General features: G+C 52.3%; 1 protein-coding gene across 3 annotated transcripts in view; it reads right to left on the bottom strand.

The window, feature by feature from the left end:
* Positions 1 to 24,101, bottom strand: part of COL15A1 (collagen type XV alpha 1 chain) — a 102,207-nt gene that overhangs the window by 14,209 nt on the left and 63,897 nt on the right. For all 3 annotated transcript variants that reach the window (XM_023629739.2, XM_070250832.1, XM_005605653.4), the window contains 18 exons: positions 20,304 to 20,339; positions 19,768 to 19,908; positions 19,506 to 19,574; positions 18,650 to 18,685; positions 18,461 to 18,544; positions 17,153 to 17,218; positions 15,106 to 15,141; positions 12,851 to 12,913; positions 10,393 to 10,461; positions 10,248 to 10,283; positions 7,584 to 7,637; positions 7,423 to 7,482; positions 5,879 to 5,947; positions 5,725 to 5,766; positions 3,148 to 3,193; positions 784 to 864; positions 300 to 349; positions 97 to 198 (listed from right to left, as the gene is read on the bottom strand). In XM_023629739.2, the coding sequence (XP_023485507.1) occupies positions 97 to 198; positions 300 to 349; positions 784 to 864; positions 3,148 to 3,193; positions 5,725 to 5,766; positions 5,879 to 5,947; positions 7,423 to 7,482; positions 7,584 to 7,637; positions 10,248 to 10,283; positions 10,393 to 10,461; positions 12,851 to 12,913; positions 15,106 to 15,141; positions 17,153 to 17,218; positions 18,461 to 18,544; positions 18,650 to 18,685; positions 19,506 to 19,574; positions 19,768 to 19,908; positions 20,304 to 20,339 (1,140 nt within the window). The remainder of the gene's footprint in view (positions 1 to 96; positions 199 to 299; positions 350 to 783; positions 865 to 3,147; positions 3,194 to 5,724; positions 5,767 to 5,878; positions 5,948 to 7,422; positions 7,483 to 7,583; positions 7,638 to 10,247; positions 10,284 to 10,392; positions 10,462 to 12,850; positions 12,914 to 15,105; positions 15,142 to 17,152; positions 17,219 to 18,460; positions 18,545 to 18,649; positions 18,686 to 19,505; positions 19,575 to 19,767; positions 19,909 to 20,303; positions 20,340 to 24,101) is intronic.

The following is a 24,101-nucleotide window of genomic DNA, read 5'->3' as shown; positions in this document are numbered from 1 at the left end:
ACTGAACCCTGCTCCCCATCTGCCTAGGCACCTCAGGGGGCACCAGGGAAAGCCGTGACTCATTGAGGAAGACGACGTGGACGCATCACTACTCACAACCAGGCCTGGATTTCCCGGCAGGCCAGGAGGGCCTGACACCAAGAAGTCACCGTTAGAGTCTCCTTTTTCTCCTTTGAGCCCCCTGTCTCCATTCTCCCCCTGAAAGCACAGAACATTCAGGGAACCCAGGATGAACCAGTCTCTGACATCAGCCCAAGAACCTGAAACACAGGCCAGATGTTTAGTAGAGAAATACTCACCTTCAAGCTGTTCAGAAAATGTCTCAGGTAGGCTGGATCCACTGGAGGGCCTGAAAAAGAAACACTTTGTAAAATTCACAGTCATAACCTCAGAAATTTAAAATAAAAGTTGGCAACCAAGTCAGCAACCATCATTATTTCCTAGCGGAAGTGCCCCTGCTTTGGTTTAGCTAGCAGAAAGGGCCCTGGGCTTGGAGGCAGAACCCACTCCTGGTCCAGGCCCCGAAACCCAGACACTGTGGATCCTGGGCACGTCCCCGGCCCTCTGTGGGCCTCGTTTTGGATGTGAAGCATGAACAATTGGAACTTCCGGGCTCTCCTGACGATGCTGCATCCTGGGCACGCATTGCCCGTGGCTGGGTCTCTCTAGAGCTCCACGGAGTTCGCAGTCGAGGTCGTAATGTAACCGGTCTTACTTTCTGGCTCTGTTGGATTTCTCGGGAACAAAAATCAAAGGCAAGACCCAGAACAGGAGTTGGAATACCTGGTGGTCCCTGGGCCCCCTGGTCGCCTTTTTCTCCTTTTGAGCCAGGAAGACCCCAGGATCCTTTCTCTCCTTTAACACCTGCCACCAAACACACACACATTTAAAAAAAAGTTAGTAGAAAATCACCTTCATTCCATATAAAATATTTCTGAGACATGTTTTCAAACTGAGCCCCTTTAGCAAAGTGCACTCGACAAACAAAGGGCTATCAGGAAGTCACAGGGTGGAAAATCCCTGCTAAACGGTGGCGAGGGCAGAGGCAGATGCGCAGACAAGTCCTGACCTTGAAAAGCTCAGTCTCATTGGGGAGACAGACCCAGCGAAGGGCAATGAGAGGCAGGATGGAGTAAGCCTCTGAGATGCCAGCAGTGTGTGGTGGGAGCCCAGCGGAGGCTCCGGTTACTCTCTCTTGGCCGGCTTCATGCACGTAGCCTGAGGCTCAACACCAAGTCAAGCTTCTGGTCCCATCTCAACTACGCCTGTGCAGCACAGTGTGCAAGGCGCGGAGAGGAACCTGCCAGGAGTGCCCGCAGACAGCAAATAAGGGGGCTAAGTGTTCACTTACAAAGCTGGAAGAACCCCATTGTGCAGCACCCCCACCTCCCCACAGGACTTGTGAGGAGCACTTTCGGCAGAAACGGCATTACGGCACATCTGTTCTCCTAGCTCTTTATATGGGAAAGGGGCACGGAGGGAGGGAGCCTTCTGGGAGTCCAGTGTTTGGGAAGGGAAGTGACCCCCTTTCCCCACCTCGATGGGTGGGGTGGACACTAGATCTTTGAATTCCTGGTTCCCAAGAGGTACAAGAGACAAGAGACCAGCGACCAGCGCTCGAGCCTGGAGATGGGGGCACTCACTGCAGACGAGGTTGGGGGTTCAGGCTTCTGCAATGTGGGAGAAGGAATGGGCATATTGGAGGCATGATGCTGAGAGATTGAGAGATGCAATCGTACCTGGCAAGGCCTCACCGTCGCTGGGGAGCATGTGGAGCCAGGTCTTGGACGGGGGGTCAAGGGGCCTCCACTCACCCACAGGGAGACCATAGACCATGCCCAGAGAAGGGGACACTGAGCTCACGTGGCTGCTCGCCTGGAGCAGGAGTAATCACCCACAAGTAAGTGGGAGGACAAAGGCTCACAGAGGTTGTCTCATCCAGAAGAATCTGTTCCCTCTGCTTTCCCCCAGAGAGGCCCATAGGGAAGGAACCGCTGGGGATGTGAGAAAGCAAATCCAGCTGTGCCCCCTCTCCCAAAGGTCCACCTTGCACCAGGGGAAGGGAGAGCCTTGAACTGGATCTGAGCATGCAGTGTGAGAACAGCCTGGACTTTGTAACCAAAAGCGATGAGAAAACCCACTCATGGGGCCAGATATCATGAGGGAGAACCACCCCTTAGCCGGCCGGGGGTGACAGAGCCAAGCCAGGAGTCAGTATTGGAAAAAAGAAGACCCTCCCCTGTGGAAACTACAAGTGTTCAGACTCTTCAATCTAAAGGGGAAAAATGGCGTGACAGGGTGAGTGGGGGCGGGGGACCAGAGCAGGCTCCTGTCTCCCGGCCTATGCCCCTCTGACGTGTGGAAGATAGGCTCCTGCAGAATGTGCTGAGCAAACTCACTAATCAAAAACCCAAAGCCAATGCCTCTCACACTTTCTGTGCACACACTTCAGCCGGGAGCTCGTTAAAAAGCAGCTCCTGATTCAGGTCTGCACTGGGTCTGAGATTCCGCATTTCTAACAAGCTTCCGGGAGATGCTGATGCCGCTGGCCCAGGAACGCTCTTACGCAGAAGTCTTCTGAGCTCCCATGGCCCTCCCCTGCATTAGCTCATTACATCATAACGATTTTTTAAATAGTTCCACGTAACAGAGTGTAAGGACCTGGGTGGCAGGAACAGAGTAGGATTCATCTTTCTCAGCCCAGCGCACAGGACAGCACTAAGCAAGGTGAAGGAACCAGAGGATGCTTCATGAAAAAACTGACAAATGAACAGACAAAGGCAGTTCTTCCTGCTGCCTACAAGGATGAGCCAAGATCTGCTAGCTAGGAGGTTCGGCTAACATCAAGCAGTGGGGGCACTGAGCCTGAGCCCCTCCACCTCGTCTACACTGTGCGCCGCCATCTCCAGGCTTGCGAGCACTGGATCTCTCACACCTCTTGGGAAACAGGAATTCAAAGATCTACAGAGGTGCCTAGTCTCACAGCCTTGGCTCAGCTTCCATCGCTCCCGCCACACAGAGCCAGACCTTCTTGACCACCTAGTCTATGGTACGCCCAGCAATGGGCAAACAGAAACCACTTTCTGCAGAGTCACGAGGCTCAGGAAACGTCCCAGAGAAACAGCAGGTGAAGAAGGGAGTGTGTACCATGAAAGGTGATGAGTTCTGAATTCCCAGGATGAGTGGTACCAACCTGGAGAGAGAGAAAGGCAAGGTCACACATTGCAAACATGTTCAGGTGTGCACGTAGCCACTATCCCCTGTCCGGGGGGAGTGGGGGGGAGCTTGTGGCAGGAGGGGCAATGTCATGGAGTCAAGTCTTCCTTTAGTTCTGGAGTCCCCAAAAGCCCTGAGCTCCCCAGCAGCCCTCAGCACACAAGCATTCCAGGCCCTCAATTGGGGAGCCTGTCTGTAGCTGGGCAGGGTGGACAGACCGAGGCCTCTTAGCTGAACAGCTCTGCAAAGGGGAAGCCCAAAGCTTTAAGACAACCAATCGCAGCAGTGTTGGCTTGGCCAACCATGAGCATCCTCACCTCCTTTCTTATCAATTAAGACTGATTCAGGTGAAAAGTCAAGCATCTGAGCCAGTAACATATCCAGCCATGAGGCTGAGTCAACTGTTAGCTTTGCTACTGTATATAATCAAGGATGAGCATAATCAACAGGAGCTGGTGGTAGTGGTAATTAATAAGGGGGGTATCATTAGATTGGGGCACTATTCTGGACTCCCCATTAAGTGCCAGGGGTCTGGAGTCCAAGCTGTTCAAGATAATATTCCTTCCCAGTTCATTCCCAGATTCCTGCATTTCTTTATCTATTAAAACAGAGCCACCAGTGACTCTGCTTTTAATAATGCGTCTTCACCTTTTCCCAGATGATATGTGGGATCCAAATGAACCCTCTGGGGCCAGGATCTTCCTATGCTTTTGGGTGGAGGGCCTCAAGACGCTCAAGGGGTCAGCAAGAGAAGATGGGAGATGGGGATGGGAATGGTCCAGGAGAAACATTTCTAAGTTAAGGATGAAGGCTGCAGCGCCAAGCTGGTCTTTTGCAGCTATGCTGCTAAGGTCCCTCCACTCCAGGCATGAGCTGTAAATTGTTACAGTGCTAGAAAGGGGCTGAAATAAGAAGGGGCTTATGAAATGCTGGATGTAAGAGGAAGCATTTGTTTTTCAAGTGTCCATTTTGAGAGCCAGCCAAGACATGTCCATGCCCCGGTCCCTGTGGTGTCCAGCTAGGCAACGTGAAATCAAAAACCCACCAAAAATGCTCTGAGCTCATCTTTGGCTTCTTTTAAGTAAACTCATGAGCCCTAAAGGCCATGGCTACTGCAGAGGGTCCTAGCAGAGCTCATGGTAAGTGCAGCAGCACTTTCAGGACCCTCTCAAGTTTGTCAAGAGCTGTCCCCTGATGCCTAAAATCGTGTTAGCTGGGAGCTTCCGGCACTGACTCACGGTGGGACCTAGAGGGGCCCTGTGCCTCTCGGGGCTGCAGTATCTCCTTCTGTACGATAAGGAGGGGGATGCAGCCATCTCGCAGAGGGGTCCTCCGGCACTATTTTCTGTTTCCCTTCGGGCCATCGACATCAGCATGACCCAGGTTGCTGTTGTCCTCACGTAGATCTGGGAGCCAGCAGGCCCGTGGTCCCGTCACACAGGTGGGTCCTGTCCTCTGCCTTCCAGGGCCTGGAGGCCCTGGGCCGCAGGGTGCCTCAAAGTTCAGACGTGACAGATGTCTAGGCACATGCTCAGCCAAACTGCGTCACTTTAAAGCCTCTGACCCAAGCCTCATCCCCCACTCCCCCAGAGGCATCAATTATGAACCCACTTCAAGGAATCTTTCTAAACTGTAATTTGCAAGCTCCTGAGAACAGAGGCCACGCCTGTCTAGTTCGCCCTGTGTCCCCAGGGCCCAGCAGAGTACTTGGCACTTGGTAAGTACTCAACAAATATTTGTTGAATGAATGAGACAATGATTATGCACAATTCTGTGACTAATGCCCGAGCACAGGGAGAGGGCCATCCTCCCCGGGTTTCCCCACAGAAAGAGGACACTTCTGATACAGAGGAGACCTCAGGGACAGTGTTACTGACTCGCTGGGCCACCCGGCACGTGCTTGACCCCTGGAGGTCACAGAGCCCCTCCCTGCTGCCCGGAGGTCAGGGGACTTGAAGGATGGTCTCAGCTCCACCAGTTGCGTGACCTTGGAACAGCAAACCTGTCTGAGTCACAGCTTGCTTTCTCGGTATGAAGAGGGAGAGAACCCCTGCCTCTCGGGGTCGTGTGCTGGGCAGGAATACGACAACTGGGGAAGGACAGCACATAGTCAGTTTTGGGTTTTAGCCCAAATTTCCCAATGCAAAGAGCACTGGCTGGAATTGCTGGTTCTTCCCCATCTATATTTTTAAGGGGTCTATTCCCCCCTTATTATACTGCTCCAAGCACGAAGCTAATGTGGTTATGATAACAAAAGACACTGCTTTTTGGATTGTGTTAAAAGAAACACTCTGTCAGCATGTGCACCCTTAGAAGATCCAGCATGTTTCACTGCCATGGTGTGTTATCCAGAAGCTTCTAGTCACGGAAGGGTCTATGTGTAGGTGATAGAAGACACCAAGAGGACACTGACAGACAGAAGGGGCTCAAGACAAGCACTGATCGTCTTCTCTGAGTTGCCTTTTGTGCCAAACCTGCTCTTTAAGGTGGTGACTATATGCTACTTACTGGCGTTTTGCAGTGTGGCCGGATTGGTATTGGGAAGACAGCCTGTGGGAAATGACAAGAGATGAGAGGCCATCAGGACACCTGACTCCAGCTGAGGCCAGTCTGGGGCCCATTCCCCGCTCCCCACGAAGGTTCCCCCAACAGCCCAACTCACTCCTTTGATGTTAATCACAGCTCCAGGGGGGCCAGGAGGACCCGGAGGACCAGGTAAGCCAGGTGGGCCCTGAAGGGAGAAAAGAGGGCCATTCCTGAGTTCCCACTGTTGTGAGCATGGAACGGCTACAGGATACGTCCCCCTGGGTCTGGGGACACCATGAGGAAACGAGGGTCCTCTAGAGCCAATTAGCTTCTCCCATGGGTGGCCAGTCCCTTCCACAGAACACGTCTACATCCGTGACCAGGCTGCATCTTCACAGTGACCCATGTGGGAGACAGCAAAGCAAGTACTACCCCTGGTTTACAAACAGAGATAATGAGGCCCAGAGAGGCGGAGGGACCTGCTCAAGGTCACACAGCAATTTGCAGCAGACATTGGAACCCAGACTCTGACTCCCAGAGCAGTGCTCAGCCGGTACTGAGCCTACCACCTCTCTATCAGCGCACCCCTGGTGTGGAGGGGCAGGGAGGGGAGTCCTTCATGTGACAGGACCTGGGAGAGTGCCTCATAAATGCAAACATAAAAGCAAACTCTTGCCAGATAGCAGAGTGCTTTTCGAGGCCCGGCAGTCTGGCCTAACCCTGTGCAGTTTTCTCCCCCAAGCCCAGAGCCCTCACAGGACCTTGCAGCAGGAGGGCTGAGGCTCCAAGCGCAGGAATGAGGAGTGCAGCCACGTGGAAGCCGCGCTGACCGAACTAAGGGTAGGCATTGGGGGCTGCCCCGCGAGCAGCTCCAGCGGGCACCCCGAGTGTGAGCCAGCGCCCCTGCCTCCGTCAAACCGCCTTTCTGGGTCTCTGGTTATACAAAGTGGAGGTGGTGTGGTGCAGACAGAAGCGGCCAGACTTAGAGCTGCATTTGTATCTTAGCTTGGGGCCTATTGACCGGGTGACCTTTGGTGGTCACTTAACTTCTACAGGCCCCAGTTTCCTCTTGCACAAAACAAGGATCCCACAGAGTGCCACTCAGGATAGCTATCATGGAGACGGAAATCCTGTTCTTCAAGGCACTTCGTAGAGTGTCTGGCAAACAGCAGGTGCTCAATAAACACTGGCTTCCTTTTCTTCAACCCTGGACCCTGCTGATGCCCCGGCATCTGCCACCTTGGGAAGCCCTCCCTAAGCAGCTGGTCTGGCTTGGACACGCACTCCCAAACATCTGCTGAGACCCCAGTGATGTGCGAAATCGCTGGGACACGTGACGAGGGAAGACGGGATGTTATCCTGCAGTCTGAAGACGTGGGGTTTGAAGCCAGTATTCCTGCATACGCCCCGATTGCCTTGCCCCCCTCACCCCCCGCCCCCCAGGGTCGGGAGGGGGAAGCTTATGCCCCACCAAGGTGCCTCTGGTGGCAGGGACCCTCCAGAGAGCCAGCCGGAGGACAGGGCCGGGCTGGAGGATCTTTGGAAGTGGCAGTGGAGAAAGAGGAGGAACATTCCTGAACATTCCATCCCCCAGCCCTGCTCCCTGGACCCGGCACTCTCGCGGTCCTCTGGACACCGGCCGCAGGTGGTGCGGGGTTGGGGAGAGGGCGTGGCACTCACCGGCATCATGAGCCCTCGATCGCCTTTGGCGCCCTTGAGGCCGTTCAGTCCCGGGCGACCCTGAAACCCACAGGAGACGCCTTAGTAAACCCACTGCCCGCCGGCCTGCCTGGCCCACCTGTCCTCCCCTCACATGCAATCTGAGGAACGCCAACACCTACGGGTCGTCCGGGAAGGCCAAATTCCCCTTTGTGTCCTGGCGGTCCTTTGGGTCCCTGGAGGCAAAACAAATACCAGATTGGAAAAGAACAGAAACTCAGAGGTCAGTGAGATGGGGGCCCCAGCCTTTGTGGGTCGTGGTGACAACGAAATACTGACAGGAGGAAGGAGTGCAAGGAGCCATTACGAAGAATCCACCTGCTGGCTCCTTGTCTCCTGGCCTCTCAGCTCTCAGCTGGAAGCACCTGCTCAATGCCTTACCACCCCACACCTCCTGCAGGCTCCAGCCCATCCCAGACTCTGGATCCAACTCTCCCAGCCAGACAGGGCTAACAAAGGAGAAGAGGTCAGCAGTTCAGGGCCTCAGCTCCCAGGCAGGGGGTGCTGGGCCAGCTCAGAATATGGACCTTTGCTCTACATCTCATGTCCCAGGGCTCTGCACACCCCCCACTGGAATAATGCAGCCCTGCCTCTGCCCTCATGCCAGCCCAGCCTAATGACCTGCTCCAGGATTTGGTTCCTAGAGCCTAAGACCAGGATCTTGGTCTGGCACCCCAGTCCTCCAGAGGATTCCCTGACCACTGGGCCCTATTCATTCCAGGGCTGGCTTTCCGTGTCCACGTGCTTCCAGGGCCACCGACCTGTTCCAACCTCCTACAGGAACCCTCATGCCTTCTGGCATCCGGGATGCATACAATGCACTAGCTCTTCCCAGAACAAGGTCCACCCTCAGTCTACACCTTCCCACTCCTGTGGCTGGGTCTGCCCTGTCTCCTGGTGGCGTGGGGCTGAGGGTGGGGAATGATGGCTTAAGCCTGGGCCCTCCAAGTCCCTTCTTCTTGCTGTCATTGACATATACAGCCATGCCCTGGAGAACGGCAAATAAAGACTGAGTTGATACAGGCTCTGGATGTAAATTACCCAGCCCATGTTACTCTTAGGGAAAGAAAAGCGAGAAAAGGTAACAGGGCACAGGCCACTTGGTGGTATGGTCTAGTGCAGAGCTTCTCAAACGGCAACGTGCACAGGCATCATCGGGGACCTTGTCGAGATGCAGATCAAGTAGGTCTGGGGTAGGGCCTAAGCCTCTGCATTTCTAACAAGCTCCTAGGTGATGCTGACAATGCTGATCCACCGGCCGTGAGTCACAAGGCTCTAGTGAGTTTGTATGGAGTTTATTAGCTATATTAGTCATACTAGTCATGAGGGCCACAGCTAGCCCATATGGCATCTTTATGAAAATTAGAAGGAGGTGCCCCCTTACTGTCTGTGCTTGGCAAGCTGTGCACAGCCGAGCGTCAGTGGGAACACCCACCATGGCCATGTGCAGCAGCCCGCTGGCCACTACTAACAACTCTTGGTGTTACCCACGGCATTGGATGTTAGTAAGTGGTTACCCAGTGTTAATTCAAGACTCTCCCCCTCTGCCTTAGCCCTCAGCTCCCCCTCTCCAGGGCATCCAGTCTGCCTGACTGAAGGGACCAAAGGCCTCAGAAGGTCCTTTGAAGGATGCACCTTGGAGGTTATGGTCCACTCATCAAGGGTCGTGTCTTTTAGAGAAATGTGACGTCTTTTCTCCCAGGCCTGAGATCCAGCTTCACCCAAAAAACCCCCTGTTTCTCCAGCCCAAAACGTTCCAGAAGAATGACATTGTTTATTGGAGTCAGTGGGGCAAGGTGGGAAAAACCTGACAGGCTGGGTTCAAATCCCCCTGTGCCACTCACAAGCTGTGTGACACTGGCCAAGTTACTTAACCTCTTTGACCTCAGTTTGCTCGTCTATAAAATGGGGGTTCTGAGATCCACCTCTTAGGGCAGAGAGGATGAAAGGAGACGATCTGGGTGAAGCATCAGTACGGCGTCTGACCCACAGGGGATGTCCTACGCCTGAGTCCCCTTTGTTCTTCGGGGAGGAATAGATGACGGGGAAGTTCAGGGTTCATCCCGGAGAGAACCGGCTTAAAAACTGTTCAGCAGCCCCAATGGGTTATAGACAGAGCAGGAGGCAGGACGGCCCTATCATATCATCAAGCACTAATTCAACACCCTCATGTACAGATGGGAAGACAGAGCCCAGAGAGAGGAGAGAACCTGCTCAGGAACTCACAGCCACTGAGCAGCAGACCCAGGGCCAGAATCCGAAAAGCCCAGAGAAACTCTCTGGGGTTCCTTTAGAGGGGTTCCCTGGGCAGCGGCAATCTGCAGCAGGCAGGACCTGCGGTGTCATCGTGGGTGCTCACCACCAGCCGGCTCTCCTCTCCTTCCTGGACATGCAGCTAAGCCACGTTTCTGAGCACCACCCCTAGACATGTGAGTTCTGGCCAGCAGAATGTGCTAAAGTGATGGTCATCATCCTCGTTGGTCTCCCCTCACTCCCCAACCTCAGCCTGCTAGCTGGAAGATGCCAGCGTGGCCTGGAGTCCCCCAGATGGCCGAGTCACAGGATGCAGGCATCCTGGGTCCCCGAGGCATTGCTTGGAGGGGAGACACCCAAACAATCACAGTGGACTCTGCAAGAGCGAGAACTCAGGTGCTATTGGCGAAATCACTGAGATGTTTCCTTAATTGCAGTTAGCCTACCCCTAACATGCTTACATTTTGCCACATCCTTTTGAGTCAAAGTACAACAAACGCTTCAAACCCCAGCCCAGTCCCAGCTGGGCTTACCATTGGTCCCGGGGCTCCATGCGCTCCAGGTTCACCCTGAAACAGGAGATATGGACTTGTCACTCAGAGGAACACAGTTTGTGGCAGAAACAAAGATGGGACACCGAAGGGGATGTATGCTTTCAGAGTCTGGTGACATAATTACCTTCATCCCCCTCAGCCTTTCCAGAGGAACGTCCCCCGTCAGGATGGTGCCCGGCTCGCCCTTCTCGCCCTGCAATTCAGAGAACCTTTCAGTCAGGTGGGGCCTCCTCCTCACCCTCACCCAGAGGCTCACTAGGGCCTCTCGGTCCTACCACGAGGATTGCTCCTGCCTTCATCCCACCTTCCACCCCACGGTTCTCCATGACGTCCGGCTGGATGCTCCAGCAGCTTCCTAAGTGCCTGGAGGTCCTCTGGGCTGTTCCTTCCATGCACCATCAAGCAGCTCTCCGAAAGAATAGGCCTGCAAGTGCCTCCAGGGCTCCGAGTGCCAGCAGATGGACATCCTCACTCTCAGCCCTCCAGGAACCAGCCCCTACAGGGCCCTCCCCACCTCCCGCTCCGCAGCACCCTCCGGGAGCCTCTGGCTCCTGACATATCTGGTGGCTTGCTTTCCTAACAACTCGACTTGACTTCCGTTCCCACCAAGAAGCCTTATTCTTGTTAAAGCATCTGGAATTAGGAAAGAGATGAGAATATCAACTCTATGGGCCTCTCTCGACACAGGGGCCATGTCTCCATATGGAAATTCGCCTCCAAACTCCAGGCTCCTGTGCGAACACCTACTTCATCAGGGAAAGTTATCTCAGTTGTTGGGAATAGAGAGATGGGTAGACTGGTAGCAAGGACACAGGATCCAGCCCAAATCCTGTCCTCAGCAGAGCCATCTACTATTCCAGGATAGAAGACATGTGTCCAGAGAAAAGGTCAGGCAGAGGAGCCTTCTGTATCACTCAGAGGTTTGGCCCCACCCTCCAGGGCTGGCGCCTGGGGCGCTGGGCTGGAGCACCCTCAAGTCTCCCTTCAATGAGGGGCCAGAAGCAGCCAGGGCGGTGGTGTCAGAGCAAGCAGAGCAGCCTCTTCTCCTCATCCCCTAAGCCCACCCCTGATATGTGGATCTTACCACTCCGCTGGTGAGGAAAGGCAGTCCCGAGCACGCCAGCAGCAAGGAGAAGCAAGCACAAAAGCATTAGAGGCAGAAAGAGAAAGCATGTTTGCCGCGAGGGCTGGAGCAGAGCCGCCTGGGCGCCACCCCAGTTTTCAAGGTGGCAAGGGATGAGGGGCGGGGATGGCACGCAGGGACGGCATGCATGTCCCACTAGATCCATCTGAACTTGCCACACAGGAACAGAGCGTTTAAAGCAAGAGCCACTCTTGCTTCAGCAGGCCTCCCCCAAAACCAAAGGTGCTGCTTGCCATAGGCCCATGGCAGCAAAAAGCATCCCAAGATGTTGCCTCTTGTGGCGCCAAACTTAGACCCCTTCGCCCAGCACACTGAACCCCCCCACCCTCTGGAATTGTGGTCCGACAGACACTGGAGCCTCTCTCCTCTTCCTTGGGAGCCAGTGTGGAATGGTGTGGGGAGGGAGAAAGAAAGCAGCCTAACACTTCCTCCTCTTGGAGACACACCCACCCTCCAACTCCCCAAGGCATGTGCAGGGGTTGCGCTCACTGGCTTTGCACACACCTCCATTATCGCAATGACTATGCTCTCTGTTGGCTCTCTGTGTGACTGTTCCTCCTATCTTATTTCTATACCCCTGGTGCCTAGTACAGGAAACTGGCTGGCACACCTCAGGGAATGGATATAAGATGAATGAGTACATAAAGGGATGGTAGAATACAGGAGTCCAATCCAGAGCCTCTGCAGTCTGTTTCTGGATGTCACTCTCCCCCGCATCTATAAAACCCACTGGGAAGTTAATTCCAAGAGGCAAATATGGGAGGGAACAAGGTCAGTTCAGTGGCCTGGGAGCTCTTACGAAGTGCTCTCCATGCTAAACATTGACTCCAAAGATTTTGGGCCAAGACTGCCATCCAACTGCAGATGTCTCAACTCATAAGTTCTAAATATTAGCATTCATTGGATTCACTAATTATACATTCTTTCATCCCATAAATGTCTTCAGTGCCATTTGTGTACCAGGCCCAGTGCTAAGTAATGGAGGAAGAGAAAAGAAACTGGGAAGCAGCCGCCCCAGGGAGCGTGCACCCTCATGCACTCTCATGGGGGTGCCCCAAGGCAGCAGATAAAGCATAGCACAGCATTCAGTTGGGTTGAGTTTTTTTCAAACTATGATGAAAATCAATTTCTCTCTCACAACCCACCTTCGCCCTGGAGGAAACCTGAGATTATAAAAGTTGACAGCTGGGGAGTGACTGCTCCTAGGGAGTTGCTTTGGGGCATGAAGAAAATACTCTAGAACCAGGCAGTGGTGATGGTTGCATAATCTTGTGAATATCCTAAAAATCACTGAATTTTACAATATAAAGGGGTGGGTTTTATGGTATGTGAATTATATCTGAAATTTTTTTAAAAAGGGAACAGCTACTTTTAGTCAATCTGAAATATTAGGTAAATTCCAGAGCACGAGTTCACCAAATACCAGGGTCCCGCTCACCTGTTCTCCTTTTAGTCCTGGAAATCCAGGCACGCCAGTGTCACCTTTTGGTCCTCTAGGGCCCTGGAGAGAATCATTGGAGGGTATTTTTTTTGTTTGTTAAGATTAAAATGCTTTAACCAAAGGGAAATATTTTTTTCAAAAAGTAGAAAAGTAGAGAGTGCCATCCCTCCAGTGGTGGAAGTCACAATTAGCCACAATATTGCCTAACGTTAAGGGGTCCAGAAATGGAGGTCTGGTGGAAAGAAGACAGCACTGAGTGTCCGGAAGCCTGGAGGCCCCCACGCCTCTTTGGACTTGGGTTCCTCCAAGGGGCTTTACTGGCCTGCTGCCTCTGCCTCTGCCTCTGGGTCGTCCGGGCCAACCTCCAACCACCTGCACCTCCAGCCTCCACCTCCTACAGCCTGCCTCCACCCACCACTCACCGTCCACGACTCCCACCCCTCCTGTGGCTCCCCACTACCTCTGGGGTAGGATGCAAACATCCCAGCCTGACACCCACACCCATCCCAGCCAGCCTCAGCACCACCTCTCCCACCGCCCGGCACATCACGTGGGCGAGCCTTTCCCCTTCCCCGCTCCATGCTGTCTGCTGCCTCTGCACTCCTGCTCCTGCTCACGCCATTCCCCATGCAGGAATACCCACCCACCCCTTCTGCAGAGCGGAATCCTGCACACCCAGTCAGAGGTGACCTCTTCTCAACTCCACCAGACTTTTAATACCTGTGACAATGACTCACACAGCCAGACGTCTGCCCCCAAAAAGCGTTTCAACACTTGATTGCTATTTAGCTTTTCACAAGTCCCTGTCCCGTCTTCTGGGTTAAAGCAGTGGCCTTCAAATATTTGTTATTCTTATTTTTTAGCAGTGAAACTCTTTTCATTCCTTTTTTTCAAATAAAATCTTAAACAAAAGCCCAATATATAAAATACGTCAAATGGAGCATCCCTGATGGGAGGTTGGTGGCCCAGATCCTGCCCTCTGGCCCCCTCCTCACTCCCTGAAGTGGCCCTGGAGGCTCCCTCAGGACACAGAACCACTCATTTAGAGGAAAATGCGTTCTGGAACATGCCACCGGTTTGCAGCAGCCAAGCTGGGGCTGGAGCTCAGAGGTCTGGCTTCTTCTCCTCCTAACTCAGAGGTCTCTGCGGCTGCCACTCTCACTTCTGTTTTTTAAGGTCTAGTTCACATGTATTTTTAGTGTCAACATAAGATATGCTCCTTTTAGAAAATGTAAAAGTTCAGAAAAGTATAAAGAAATAAGAAAAGAAATCACTTATAATTCCGCCATCAAGAATAAACGTCTATAGGGGCCGGCTCCATGGCTGAGTGGTTGAGTTCATGCGCTTTGCTTCAGCAGCCCAGGGTTTCGCTGGTTCGGATCCTGGGCGCGGACCCAGCACTGCTCATCAAGCCACGGTGAGGTGGCGTCCCTCATAGCAGAACTAGAAGGACTCACAACTAAAATACACAACCATGTACTGGGGGGCTTTGAGGAAAACAAGGAAAAATAAAAAAATAAAATAAAATAAAAAAAGAACAAATGTCCACTGCATTTTTGATAAATTCCCTTCATGTACCCTGGAGGCAGCACATGCCACCCATGAGCACGAGGCCTTCCACAGCTGCAGCGTCTTGGAGAAATCGTGCACATTTCCCTCTGGAGTGAGGCCCTGGGCTTCAGCACAGGCTCCAACTTTCAGACAAGACTGATCGCTGTCTCCAGAGAAATGCATTTTCACCTTCCACATGGAAGGCCCATAGTGTGGTGCCCACAGACGATTCGTTACTGGACTTCTACTCTATGGTTCCCCTCCCCCATCCTCCATCACCACCATCCTTTGATCTAGTCTTTGATCTACTTGGACTGTATCTACTTGAAATGCTTGACTCATCCACTCACATTCATAGGAAGCCAGCCAGCTCCGGCCGGCCCCGAGGTAGAGAGAGATGAGTAAGACCCAACCCCCACAAGCTGTTCACAGTCACAGTACAGGTGAGGAAAAAAGGACCAGAACACAAGTAACTGTTATTCAAGGCGGAAAAGAACCACAGCAGAGGCGAGAATAAAGCTCTGGGGGACTCAAAGGCGGGAAGGATCACTCCAGGTGGGGGGCAAGGAGGAAAGGTCATGTGAACAAGATGGCGCTAGAGCCTGGTCAAGCAGATGGAGGAAGACAGCATTTCCAGGTGGAAGGAACAGAATGAGCAGAGCCACGGGGCACAGACAGAAGACGGTTACTGTGGTACTTACTGGAAATCCTGGCAGCCCAGGCATGCCCTCCGGGCCCTGTGACACACCAAAGACAAAGCAGGCGAGTTAGGAGCCAGCAGGAACACTGCGCCCCAGGGGCCCGCTCCCTCCCAGCACCTCCCAAGGGCGCAAGCACGTCCCCACACTGTGGGGCTCATAATCCATTTTACCGAAGAGGTGCTGAGGCCCCGGAGGGGAAGGAACCGTGCAGAGTCACACAGCTAGTTAGTGACAGAGCCAGAAACTGAGCATGGGAGCCCAGAGTCCCGCCCCTGAGCCAGAACTCTCTGCAGTTTAAGTGGCAGCCTCCTTCTCTGTGAAATCACTCAGCATCTAAAAGCGCTGGGGCAAGGAACGAATGCAGCACTGGATGAATGCTCTCGGAAACACGTCCCTAAACTCCAAGCGAGCATTTGGGGGTGAAGTGCAGGCGCGCTGGTGAGACTCAGTTCTTTTCCCGCAGTAGGAGCAAGAATTGTTAAGAATCAGCCATTACAAAGGCCCTGGGACACACAGGGTCTGTGGTTCACTCCACACGGGGCCAGGGCTCTTCCTCCTGCCAGCCCAGACACCCACAGACCCATGAAAGGCGTATGAGTTTGGCAGAACATACACAGAGAGGGAGATGGCTGGGCGGCAACGAGTTTCTCCATGTCCTGCACGCACAGCAGGGTGGAAAAGCACAAGGGTGTGCGCCGGACTCGAGCCCTCTCAGGAAGGGGACGGCCTCTGAGGAGCAAAACGACTGATCCTCCATTAGGGATGAAGGGGACCCTTGGCCTGGATTCTCCCAAGGGGAGGCCAACAATTTGGAAGGAAAGAGGACTCTAGGGGTGGGGAAGAGAGAGAAGGTGGGGAGCACAGCAACGCAGGTGGACGAGGCTCAGGGACTCAGAACAAAGACGCTGAATCCTCTATTTTAGGCTATCACCGTTTTGCTCTAGTATCATCCTACCTAACACCAAAAATGTTAGGGGAAAAGTTTGGGGAAAACCAATACCCTCTGAAATGACTTTTGCTCCTTAGCTGGCTCCCGTTAGGGTGTGAATATTGGGGTGTTTGGGATGATTCTGGCCGAAATCAAGAAGAGGGAGCCCCATTGGATGTAGTACAGAAGAGAGGGCGGGTCAATCCACCAACAGAGCTCTCTCAACAGGAGAAACCGGCGCCAGAGGAGCCTCCCAGATATTTGCAGAAGGCTTGGGGAGGGCACTGAATTTTCCCAGGACGAAGGTGGGGGTTCAGGCCAACCTCCCTGGGCACGGCAGGGGTAGGTGGCCCCCAGGACATCTGGATAGCACAGCTGTGGAAACGTAAGCCTCAGTCTCCATGTTGGCCTATACAGAGTGCCACAGTGGGCATCCGTCATGTCCTACAAGCCGCCCCTAAAGCTAGCGAGGTGTTATCGGGGAAGACGCTCAGAGTGGTGTGCAGTGCAGACGGGGCTGGAGCCCAAGGCTCCGAAGAGCAGAGCTCCTTCCCCTGTCCTCAGCTGCCGCCAGCAGATGCTGGAAGACGCAACGGGGATTTATGCACAGGCTGCAAGAGGAAGCTGCCTTCCTCTCAGGTCCTGTGGTGCCATGGACCGACTCTGCGAACTTGCAAAAATAACGTAGCTTCTTTGCGAGTCCCAGATCTCTAAAACGGGGCCAGAAAGACTGGAGCAAGCCACACCTCCTCCTCCTGCACCCGTTTTCCTGTCAGCGCAAGGAGGGGTCTTTCTAGGCTCTTCCCGTTCTGTGAAATGAGATCATGTAGATAGAAGCAGGCAAAAAGCGGTGCACAGACGTCAACTGGTTTGTTACTTAAGATTCTCTGATCTCCATGACACATATTTCCGAGGCATGGGACTGGAAGCTTCCAAGCATTGGCCAAAACTCCCCACATGATCAAACTAATGTGATAGCGACTTCTCAGAAATGCAAAGTTCTCTTTCCTTGCTACTTTGACATGTTCCAACTCCATGCTTCAGGAGCTACAAGGATTCCAAACCAACCCAACTGAGTTTGAACAGGGGCACGTGGGCCGGGCAGCTGGGGACACACACCGGAGGCCCCATGAGCTCAGGAATGTCCGAGAGATTCTTGAATCCGTGGGTGATGTTGATCAAAGACTGAAAGAGAAAAAGCAGACAGTGAGACAGAGGCTGGCACGTGCTCCACCTTGTTCCTGGCAGCAAGGCTGTCAGTGAAGTCACCCAGCATGCAGAATTCGGGCAGACACGGATAACACCCTGGACCCACTGCCAACACGTCCCGCCCTCCCACTTCTCACGGAACAGCTCTGAGCTGCCTCGTCACTTTCCTCTTTTAATTAATCTTAAAGTTGTGCAATATGTGAATGCCTTCTCTCTCTTAAATTTTTAAAAAAAATTTAGAAAGCACGTTGTGTTGTTGGTATGTGTGTGTCTGTCCACGGGGTTATTTCACACACGTGGCATCCCAGGCTATATGTATCATCCTTCAACTTGCTTTTTTCACTTAACCATGTAGCGTGGCGATCTTTCCATGTGGAATTTTTGGGTTTGGATGTTTTTAATTTTAACAGAGCTGTCCAAAAGGGCCATGACCCCTCCTCCAGAAGCACCTGAGATGACCTTTTTCCCTCAGCCCTGACCCACCCTTGGTACTTTTTAATCAGAATTTTTTACTAGTCATCCTTTCTCCAGTTATGTGAGCCTGTCTGTCATCTACCAGTATGACATCATTTCTCTCAGAAGGGCCCTGATTTTTCCAAATGTGATGTCCTAATATTAAATGGACCGTGATCTGGTCCCAGCCTACATCCCACTCTTCTCTACAAATTTCCATTATTCTCCATGCGCACTCCCCTCCCCCCCGCCCGCCCATGGCCATCAGCTCCCTGTGCCCTAGACACACCATGTTTTTCTACTCTGTGCTTTGGCTCAGAGTGTCCTGCCACCTGAAGTCCAGAAGTCCTGTCCTCCATGCTTACCTGGTAAAGTCCTTCTCAGCTTTCAAGTCCCTGCTCAAAGACACTTCCTCCAGAAAGTCTTCCTTGATTTCTCATATCCCAAACTGTCTTTCCTATCTTGTTTCCCCCACATATATTCCTTTGCCTCTTGGTTACAGCTCTGTTACAGCCATTCCTCTGACTGTAACAGCTGCCAATCAGAAGAGAGTGTTCCAGAAGCACTATGTGAGAGAATAGTGGTACTGGGGTAGGAACAGACAAGTGGGGCATGCTGACAGGTAGGCCCTCCAATGCCAGATGCCGGCTATGTACCCCCTGAATAACCAGCAGCCCTGAATGCCCTGAAGTTGTGGACAACCTTCTCTCTCCTTTAGCAAAGGCAGAAAACACACAGTCACACTCTGACATGGATGATACTCACACTAGGCAAGACCTCGATGCGCCCCGGTGGCCCCCGGGGCCCAGGGGGTCCCACGATGCTGGCTCCATCCATCCCTCTGTCACCCTGGATACAGCAATGAGAGCAGAAAAAAGTTCATTGTATATGGATAATGCTCCTAGAGCCAGACTGGAAATATCTCCCACCCCCACCTCTGATCCGTGACCTCACCTTGGGTCCCTGGTCTCCCTTCTCTCCTTTGGGACCCTGGCAAAGCAAACAAACAAATCAATATTCTTTGGTTTTCTTCTATTCACTTTGCTCACTCTCCATCTATCCTCCCATCTTCCCATCTCTCCCTAAGCTCTTTCATGGGTTTTGTCCCAGCCAATGGGAGCAAAAGATGAGGGGAAAATTCCTCTTCCAGACTAGGAAGGAAGGAACGCTTCACCGAGAGCCAGAGGACCAGAGGCCCTCTCCCAGCACAGGGTGAGTGTCCTCTTGACCCTGCATCTCAGAGCCTTCTGCATCTGCGGGATGGGGGAGGGTCCTCCTATCCGATCATGGATGGGGCTGTGCTGGGTCCCACCGCGAGACTCTGCCTGGCCTAAACTGAAGTGCTCAGCTCTGGATCCCACGAGACAAAGATCATGAGATCCCGGGGGCTGGTCCTCTTGAGAGCAGGTATTACAGCAGAAGATGGACAACGCCTCCCCGGGACTCGACGCCAAGGGGGACAGGCACCTGTCAGGAGCACGGGGTTTGGAAACGGGCAAAGTATGAGTATTGAATGGGGCAGCAGGAAGGAGGCAAGGAAGCAGAGATGCTTAATGGTAAGGGACTGGAGAGGGAGAGATAAAGATGATTTTCAAGTTCTCCCACATGATGTTTTGTGAAAAACTTGTGTGCTGCTGCAAAGAAACCAGCTGTGAAGAGCATCTGGACTCCCCATTGCACAGCTGGAAGCAGAAGGCACAGAGAGGGTGAATTCTGAAAGGAGCAGAGCCAGGAGGGCACCCCACAGCCTCCTGACTCCAGCGTGACAGCAGGACAACCCTCAAAACAAAGATTTCAAAAGTCAACCCACACTTGAAGCTGTTGGTCCAGAGATTCTGGGTTCATGCAACAGCCTGATGCTCCCAGAGCCTTCGGTATCCTAGGGAAGGAAGAAGAACAGGAATTTCAGGTCCAATTCCTGAGTACCTCCTTGAGCCGGGTATGGTGCAGGGGGCCAGGGCTCAGAGGGAAGTGGGCGCGGCCTCTGCCCTCGGCCCGGCGGGCAGTTAGCCGGTCCGCCCAGAAGTTCTTCATGCACACGGTTCTTAAACCACAGAAAGGGGGCAACGTACCTCGAATCCAAGTCCCGTTGCACATCCAGGGCCTGGGGGCCCAGGGGGTCCGGGAGGCCCTGGGGGTCCCATGACCCCAGGAGTGCCCACTTGTCCATTCTTCCCGGGGGGTCCTGGTAAGCCTCTGCTGCCAGGGTCACCCTGTAAGGAAGGGGACAGGCTGACTATCCGGGCCTGGGTTCACTCATGGAAGGAACAACATACACGCCTGAGTCAGAAAATCGTTCTCAGAACTTAATTAGATTGATGGATTCTCTGATGGGTACTGCTAATGGGACTGAAACAGCTGTCTGGCTGACTGACGTCTCACTCGGAGAGATGCTGACGCACCCAGCTGAGCGCGTCTGTGAGGAGCGGGAGGGGGAGGACGCATCGCAGGCTACTCGCTCCCCTCCACCTCAGCGGCTCTGCCTTCCCTGAGCGGCTCCTCTGAGATTCGTTCAATCCTCCAGCCCAACAGTCCAATTACAGTAAACCCAGGGAAAGGGGAGGAAAGAGGAGAAAGCTCTTTCTGGTTTTTTTTGGTTTTTTTTTACCTTTTCACCAACTGAGCCATTAGGCCCTCTTGCTCCCTGAAAACAAAAAACAAAAAACAAGAGCCAATTAATATATATCTCATGAGGTATGTTCAGAAGAAAGCGCAGAATTACAGACTCTTAAGTGACAGGATATTAAGATGGGACTCCCCGTCCCAGCTTCGGCTGGTGTCTCAAAGCTGAGGACATTACAGGAGTTTCCAGTTTACTCGGCAGGCCACGCTGAAGGCTTGTCAAAGCCATTTGTCAACTGTTAGCTCATTACCCAGCTCAAGAGTAAAAAGGAGAAGCTGAAGATTAACCAAGGAGAGACTGTGGAGGAAGAACGCCCTGGAGAGCTGTCAGCGTCCCGGGTGGTCCCTGCCCCGCCCTCCCACGACAGAAGTAAAGGGCTGCTTCCCCTACTCCAGCCAAGGGAGGGGGCTTCGAGAACTTGATATGTGTTCCCTTGGCTTTTAGAGATATCTAGAAAGATGACTGACGCCTCTGGAAAAATTCTAAAGACCAAAAGCTGGCTGGAGTGGCCTCAGAATGGGGGGGGGGGGCGGTGGGTGCTGCTCTAAAGCAGGTTACTATGGGCCACGGTACAGGTTTCCTAGGGGATTCAACGTGGATCCCACAGGAAGAAGCCAGCTGTGAGCTCTGAGCAGAGGGCAGGACCAATGAGGGCTGATGGTCAGGCGTGGTCAGCCCCAGGAGACACTGCCCCACATCCAGGGACTGTGGTTGGGGACCCCCAGCTGGGGAATCTGAAGACACCACAAAAGCACCTGCAAGAGAAGAGGCCAGCATTGCACGGCCACAGAGAAGGCCCTGACAACCGGTTATTATGTATCAAACGCACAGAAATGACAGAGCAGATAATTCCAAAATAGTCATGCTCAAAAACAAGATGGTGAGCGACCCTGAACCTGAGATAGAGAGGAATGCCAAAGGAAAAACGTGGGAAGCTGAAACCCGAGGCTTCGGTGGTGGAGAGCAGCCACAGGGAGAAAGCATCCTGCAGAGGGTGGTGGCAGCCAGGAGCAGGGCATGGCTCTGACAGGGAGACAGGCGGACCGTTCTGGAGCAGGACAGCCCTCGGGTCCTGCCCATCTGCCCTCACCTCCCACTCCCACTCCTAGCACAAGAACAAGAGTTTGTTGGCGCAAAGGGAAAGGGTGGAGCCACGGGGGGCTAGGGGATCCTGGGAGGTCCAGGGCTACCCCAAGCTCATAAGATCAGCTGACGAGGTGCCCTGCCTGATGGCACAGCCCACTCCTCCCACTCCCCTCCTGAAACCTGCAACTCCCCAGCAATCTGTACAAACAGAGGCAGAAGACAGACTGAAGAGGGATTCCAACAAAAGCAAACACACAAGCAAGAAATACGACACATCTGCGGGCAGGCACGGCAGTAACAACAGCAACACGGACTGGACGCCTGAGGGAACAGAGTTAAGCAGGCGTCCTAAGTACGCAGGATATAGGCTCAGAGAGAAAAGGAGGATCCTACAGCCAAGAAACAAGGACAAACTCCTATGAAATAGGAACAGCGCTTATGGAAAAGAATCAATTAGAGATCTTAGAAATAAAAATATATAACCATTTGAAAGGAAGAATTCTGCAGAAGGGCTGACTAACAGAAGAAATTCTCTCTCACCTGAAGAGAGAATTACAGAAAGAATCAGGCTACAGACGCCCTGGACATTATGGGGCGGCAGGAGGAGAAGGGATGCTGGCAGAAGGAAGCGGTTGGTGGCTGGGCCATCACTTCCCCGCCTGCCCGCTTGACCTGGAAGAAACTAAGCGTGACCTTCCACCCAGAGCAGAGACAAAAAAATCGGGTTCCAACTTTGCTGCCTAATCCGGAGGCTACAGTTTCTGTGTCTGCTTCTCTTGAGTGAGCCAGCCACGCCGTCGTCTGCTGCCTGTCGCAATCTGACCTCGGAGGAAGTGCCAACCTTATGCTTCTTTCCAGTAAGAAGTCAAACCGCAGTCACAGTTATTGTAAAACAGAAGTTAAATTAGCCTCGTCTCTTGACTTCTGGACTCTCCCCTCTGAAAATTTTATGTTGTGTTGCCATTTGACCCTGTTAAAGAAAATCACGTTCATAAAATGAAAAACTCTGTTTTTTCAATTAACTTCCTGACTCCTTTCAAATCAAGAGCAGGTCTTGCAGCAGTTTCAAAGGAAGTTCTAGATGTTTTGGACCTTGAGTCATCTGTTTCAGAGCAGATGATTTTATTCAGCTTGTACGTGTGAAGACATAGTATTGGGACCCATTCCGCTGGCTCACAGATTTGGTGGCCATCATATTGCAACAGGAGCAGATCAGCTTGGGGATGGAAGAGCTCATCTTATTGGAATTTACGTGAACAGGCAGAGTGAAAAGTGGGAGCTCCAATTAAAAGGGTCAGCAAAGATCTCGGACTCCCGAAGTGGTGATGGTAGAGGTATACTTCATGCCTCAGTGACAGAATCGCGGTGCAGTGGGACTACATACCATCCTGGAGTTCCAACCAGCAGAGCTGCTAGTCTGGCGGTGATGAAGTCTGGAGAGATCAGTTTTACAATGAAAATGCTGTGAAAGAACGAGTTGTAGGAGAGCTGCCTGCTGTAAAATCATGGTTGAGAATTCATTAGAAATTTCTACTCGTTACGGTAACTGGATTTGCTAAGACCATCATTAGACTTCATAATGCAGGAACATCAAAAAACCTAATAAATACACGGATTTTTTTTTCTGTTGCGGTATCTGAGATGGCGCAACTTATCGCCTTGTGGATGTCTGTTGGTTTTGCTCGTGATGCTTGTTACACTGATAACTTCAATTTGTTACCATTACAACAGACTATGGTCTATTCGGTTTATTGAGGTCTATAATGCAGATTTTGTACGAAATACATCTGATGATGATGAAAGAAGATATAAAATAGGAAACCAGGCCAATATTAGAACATGTAATTGAAACAAGTAGTCACAAGCTCTCAACCCATGACTGGATCTTACTTAAGAGCAGCTCCCAGCTCAGATTCTTAAGGGGTACCCTGTTCTTTATCATGCAAGATTTAGAGAATTGCTCAAAGCCAAATTGAGATTATGTGGAGAAAAGGAAGAAGATGATAATTTACTTGTATTTCTCTTACATCTCAGAGTAAAGACAGAAGCTGGTTTTCTGATGTCAAACAATGACATTTCGGCAGCCGGGTGAGATTACTCAAACCGGTTACTGGGAACTCAGTGTTCCTCAGCAATTCTGGGAACTGAAGAAAATGTCAAAGCATGAACTCTCTTCTCCCTGGGTGTCCTGGCACCTTTTGAGACTGAAGAATACAGTGAACGATTCAGATTGTAAAGGAAGGAAAAGAACGACGGCTGTTAATCTTAGGTAAGTGCTGAAGAACTGGACGGCATAGTCCGCAATGGCAAGAGCAGAAAGGAATTCTGCAGAGGTCCGTCCCCAGCACATTCTTCAGCATCCTTTCCAGAAGCATCCTGGAGATGAGCAAGCAGGAGACACCTCGCCTGTTCCTTCATGGCTAAAGATCTCAGAGTAGCTGCTCCTCTTAATTTGGTGAAAATAAATTGAGGAATACTTCTATCATCAAACCGAACATAGAATAACTTATTTGACAAATGCCTAATGACCACTCACATTTTGATGACAATCCCACCTTTGAAAATAATGATTACACATAATATTTTCTTCCAGTCAAATAAACTGGACCTCATTCCTTAGGGAAAACCCCACTTCAGACAACTGCCCTGACTGGTCAATGTGTCTTGCAAGTGAGAAGACAGGCTGATTTCCCTGCA

This window comes from Equus caballus, chromosome 25, assembly GCF_041296265.1.
Source record: "Equus caballus isolate H_3958 breed thoroughbred chromosome 25, TB-T2T, whole genome shotgun sequence".
Taxonomy (NCBI): domain Eukaryota; kingdom Metazoa; phylum Chordata; class Mammalia; order Perissodactyla; family Equidae; genus Equus; species Equus caballus.
The sequence above is the reverse complement of the archived record's forward strand: the minus strand, read 5'-3'. Positions and strand labels throughout refer to the sequence as shown.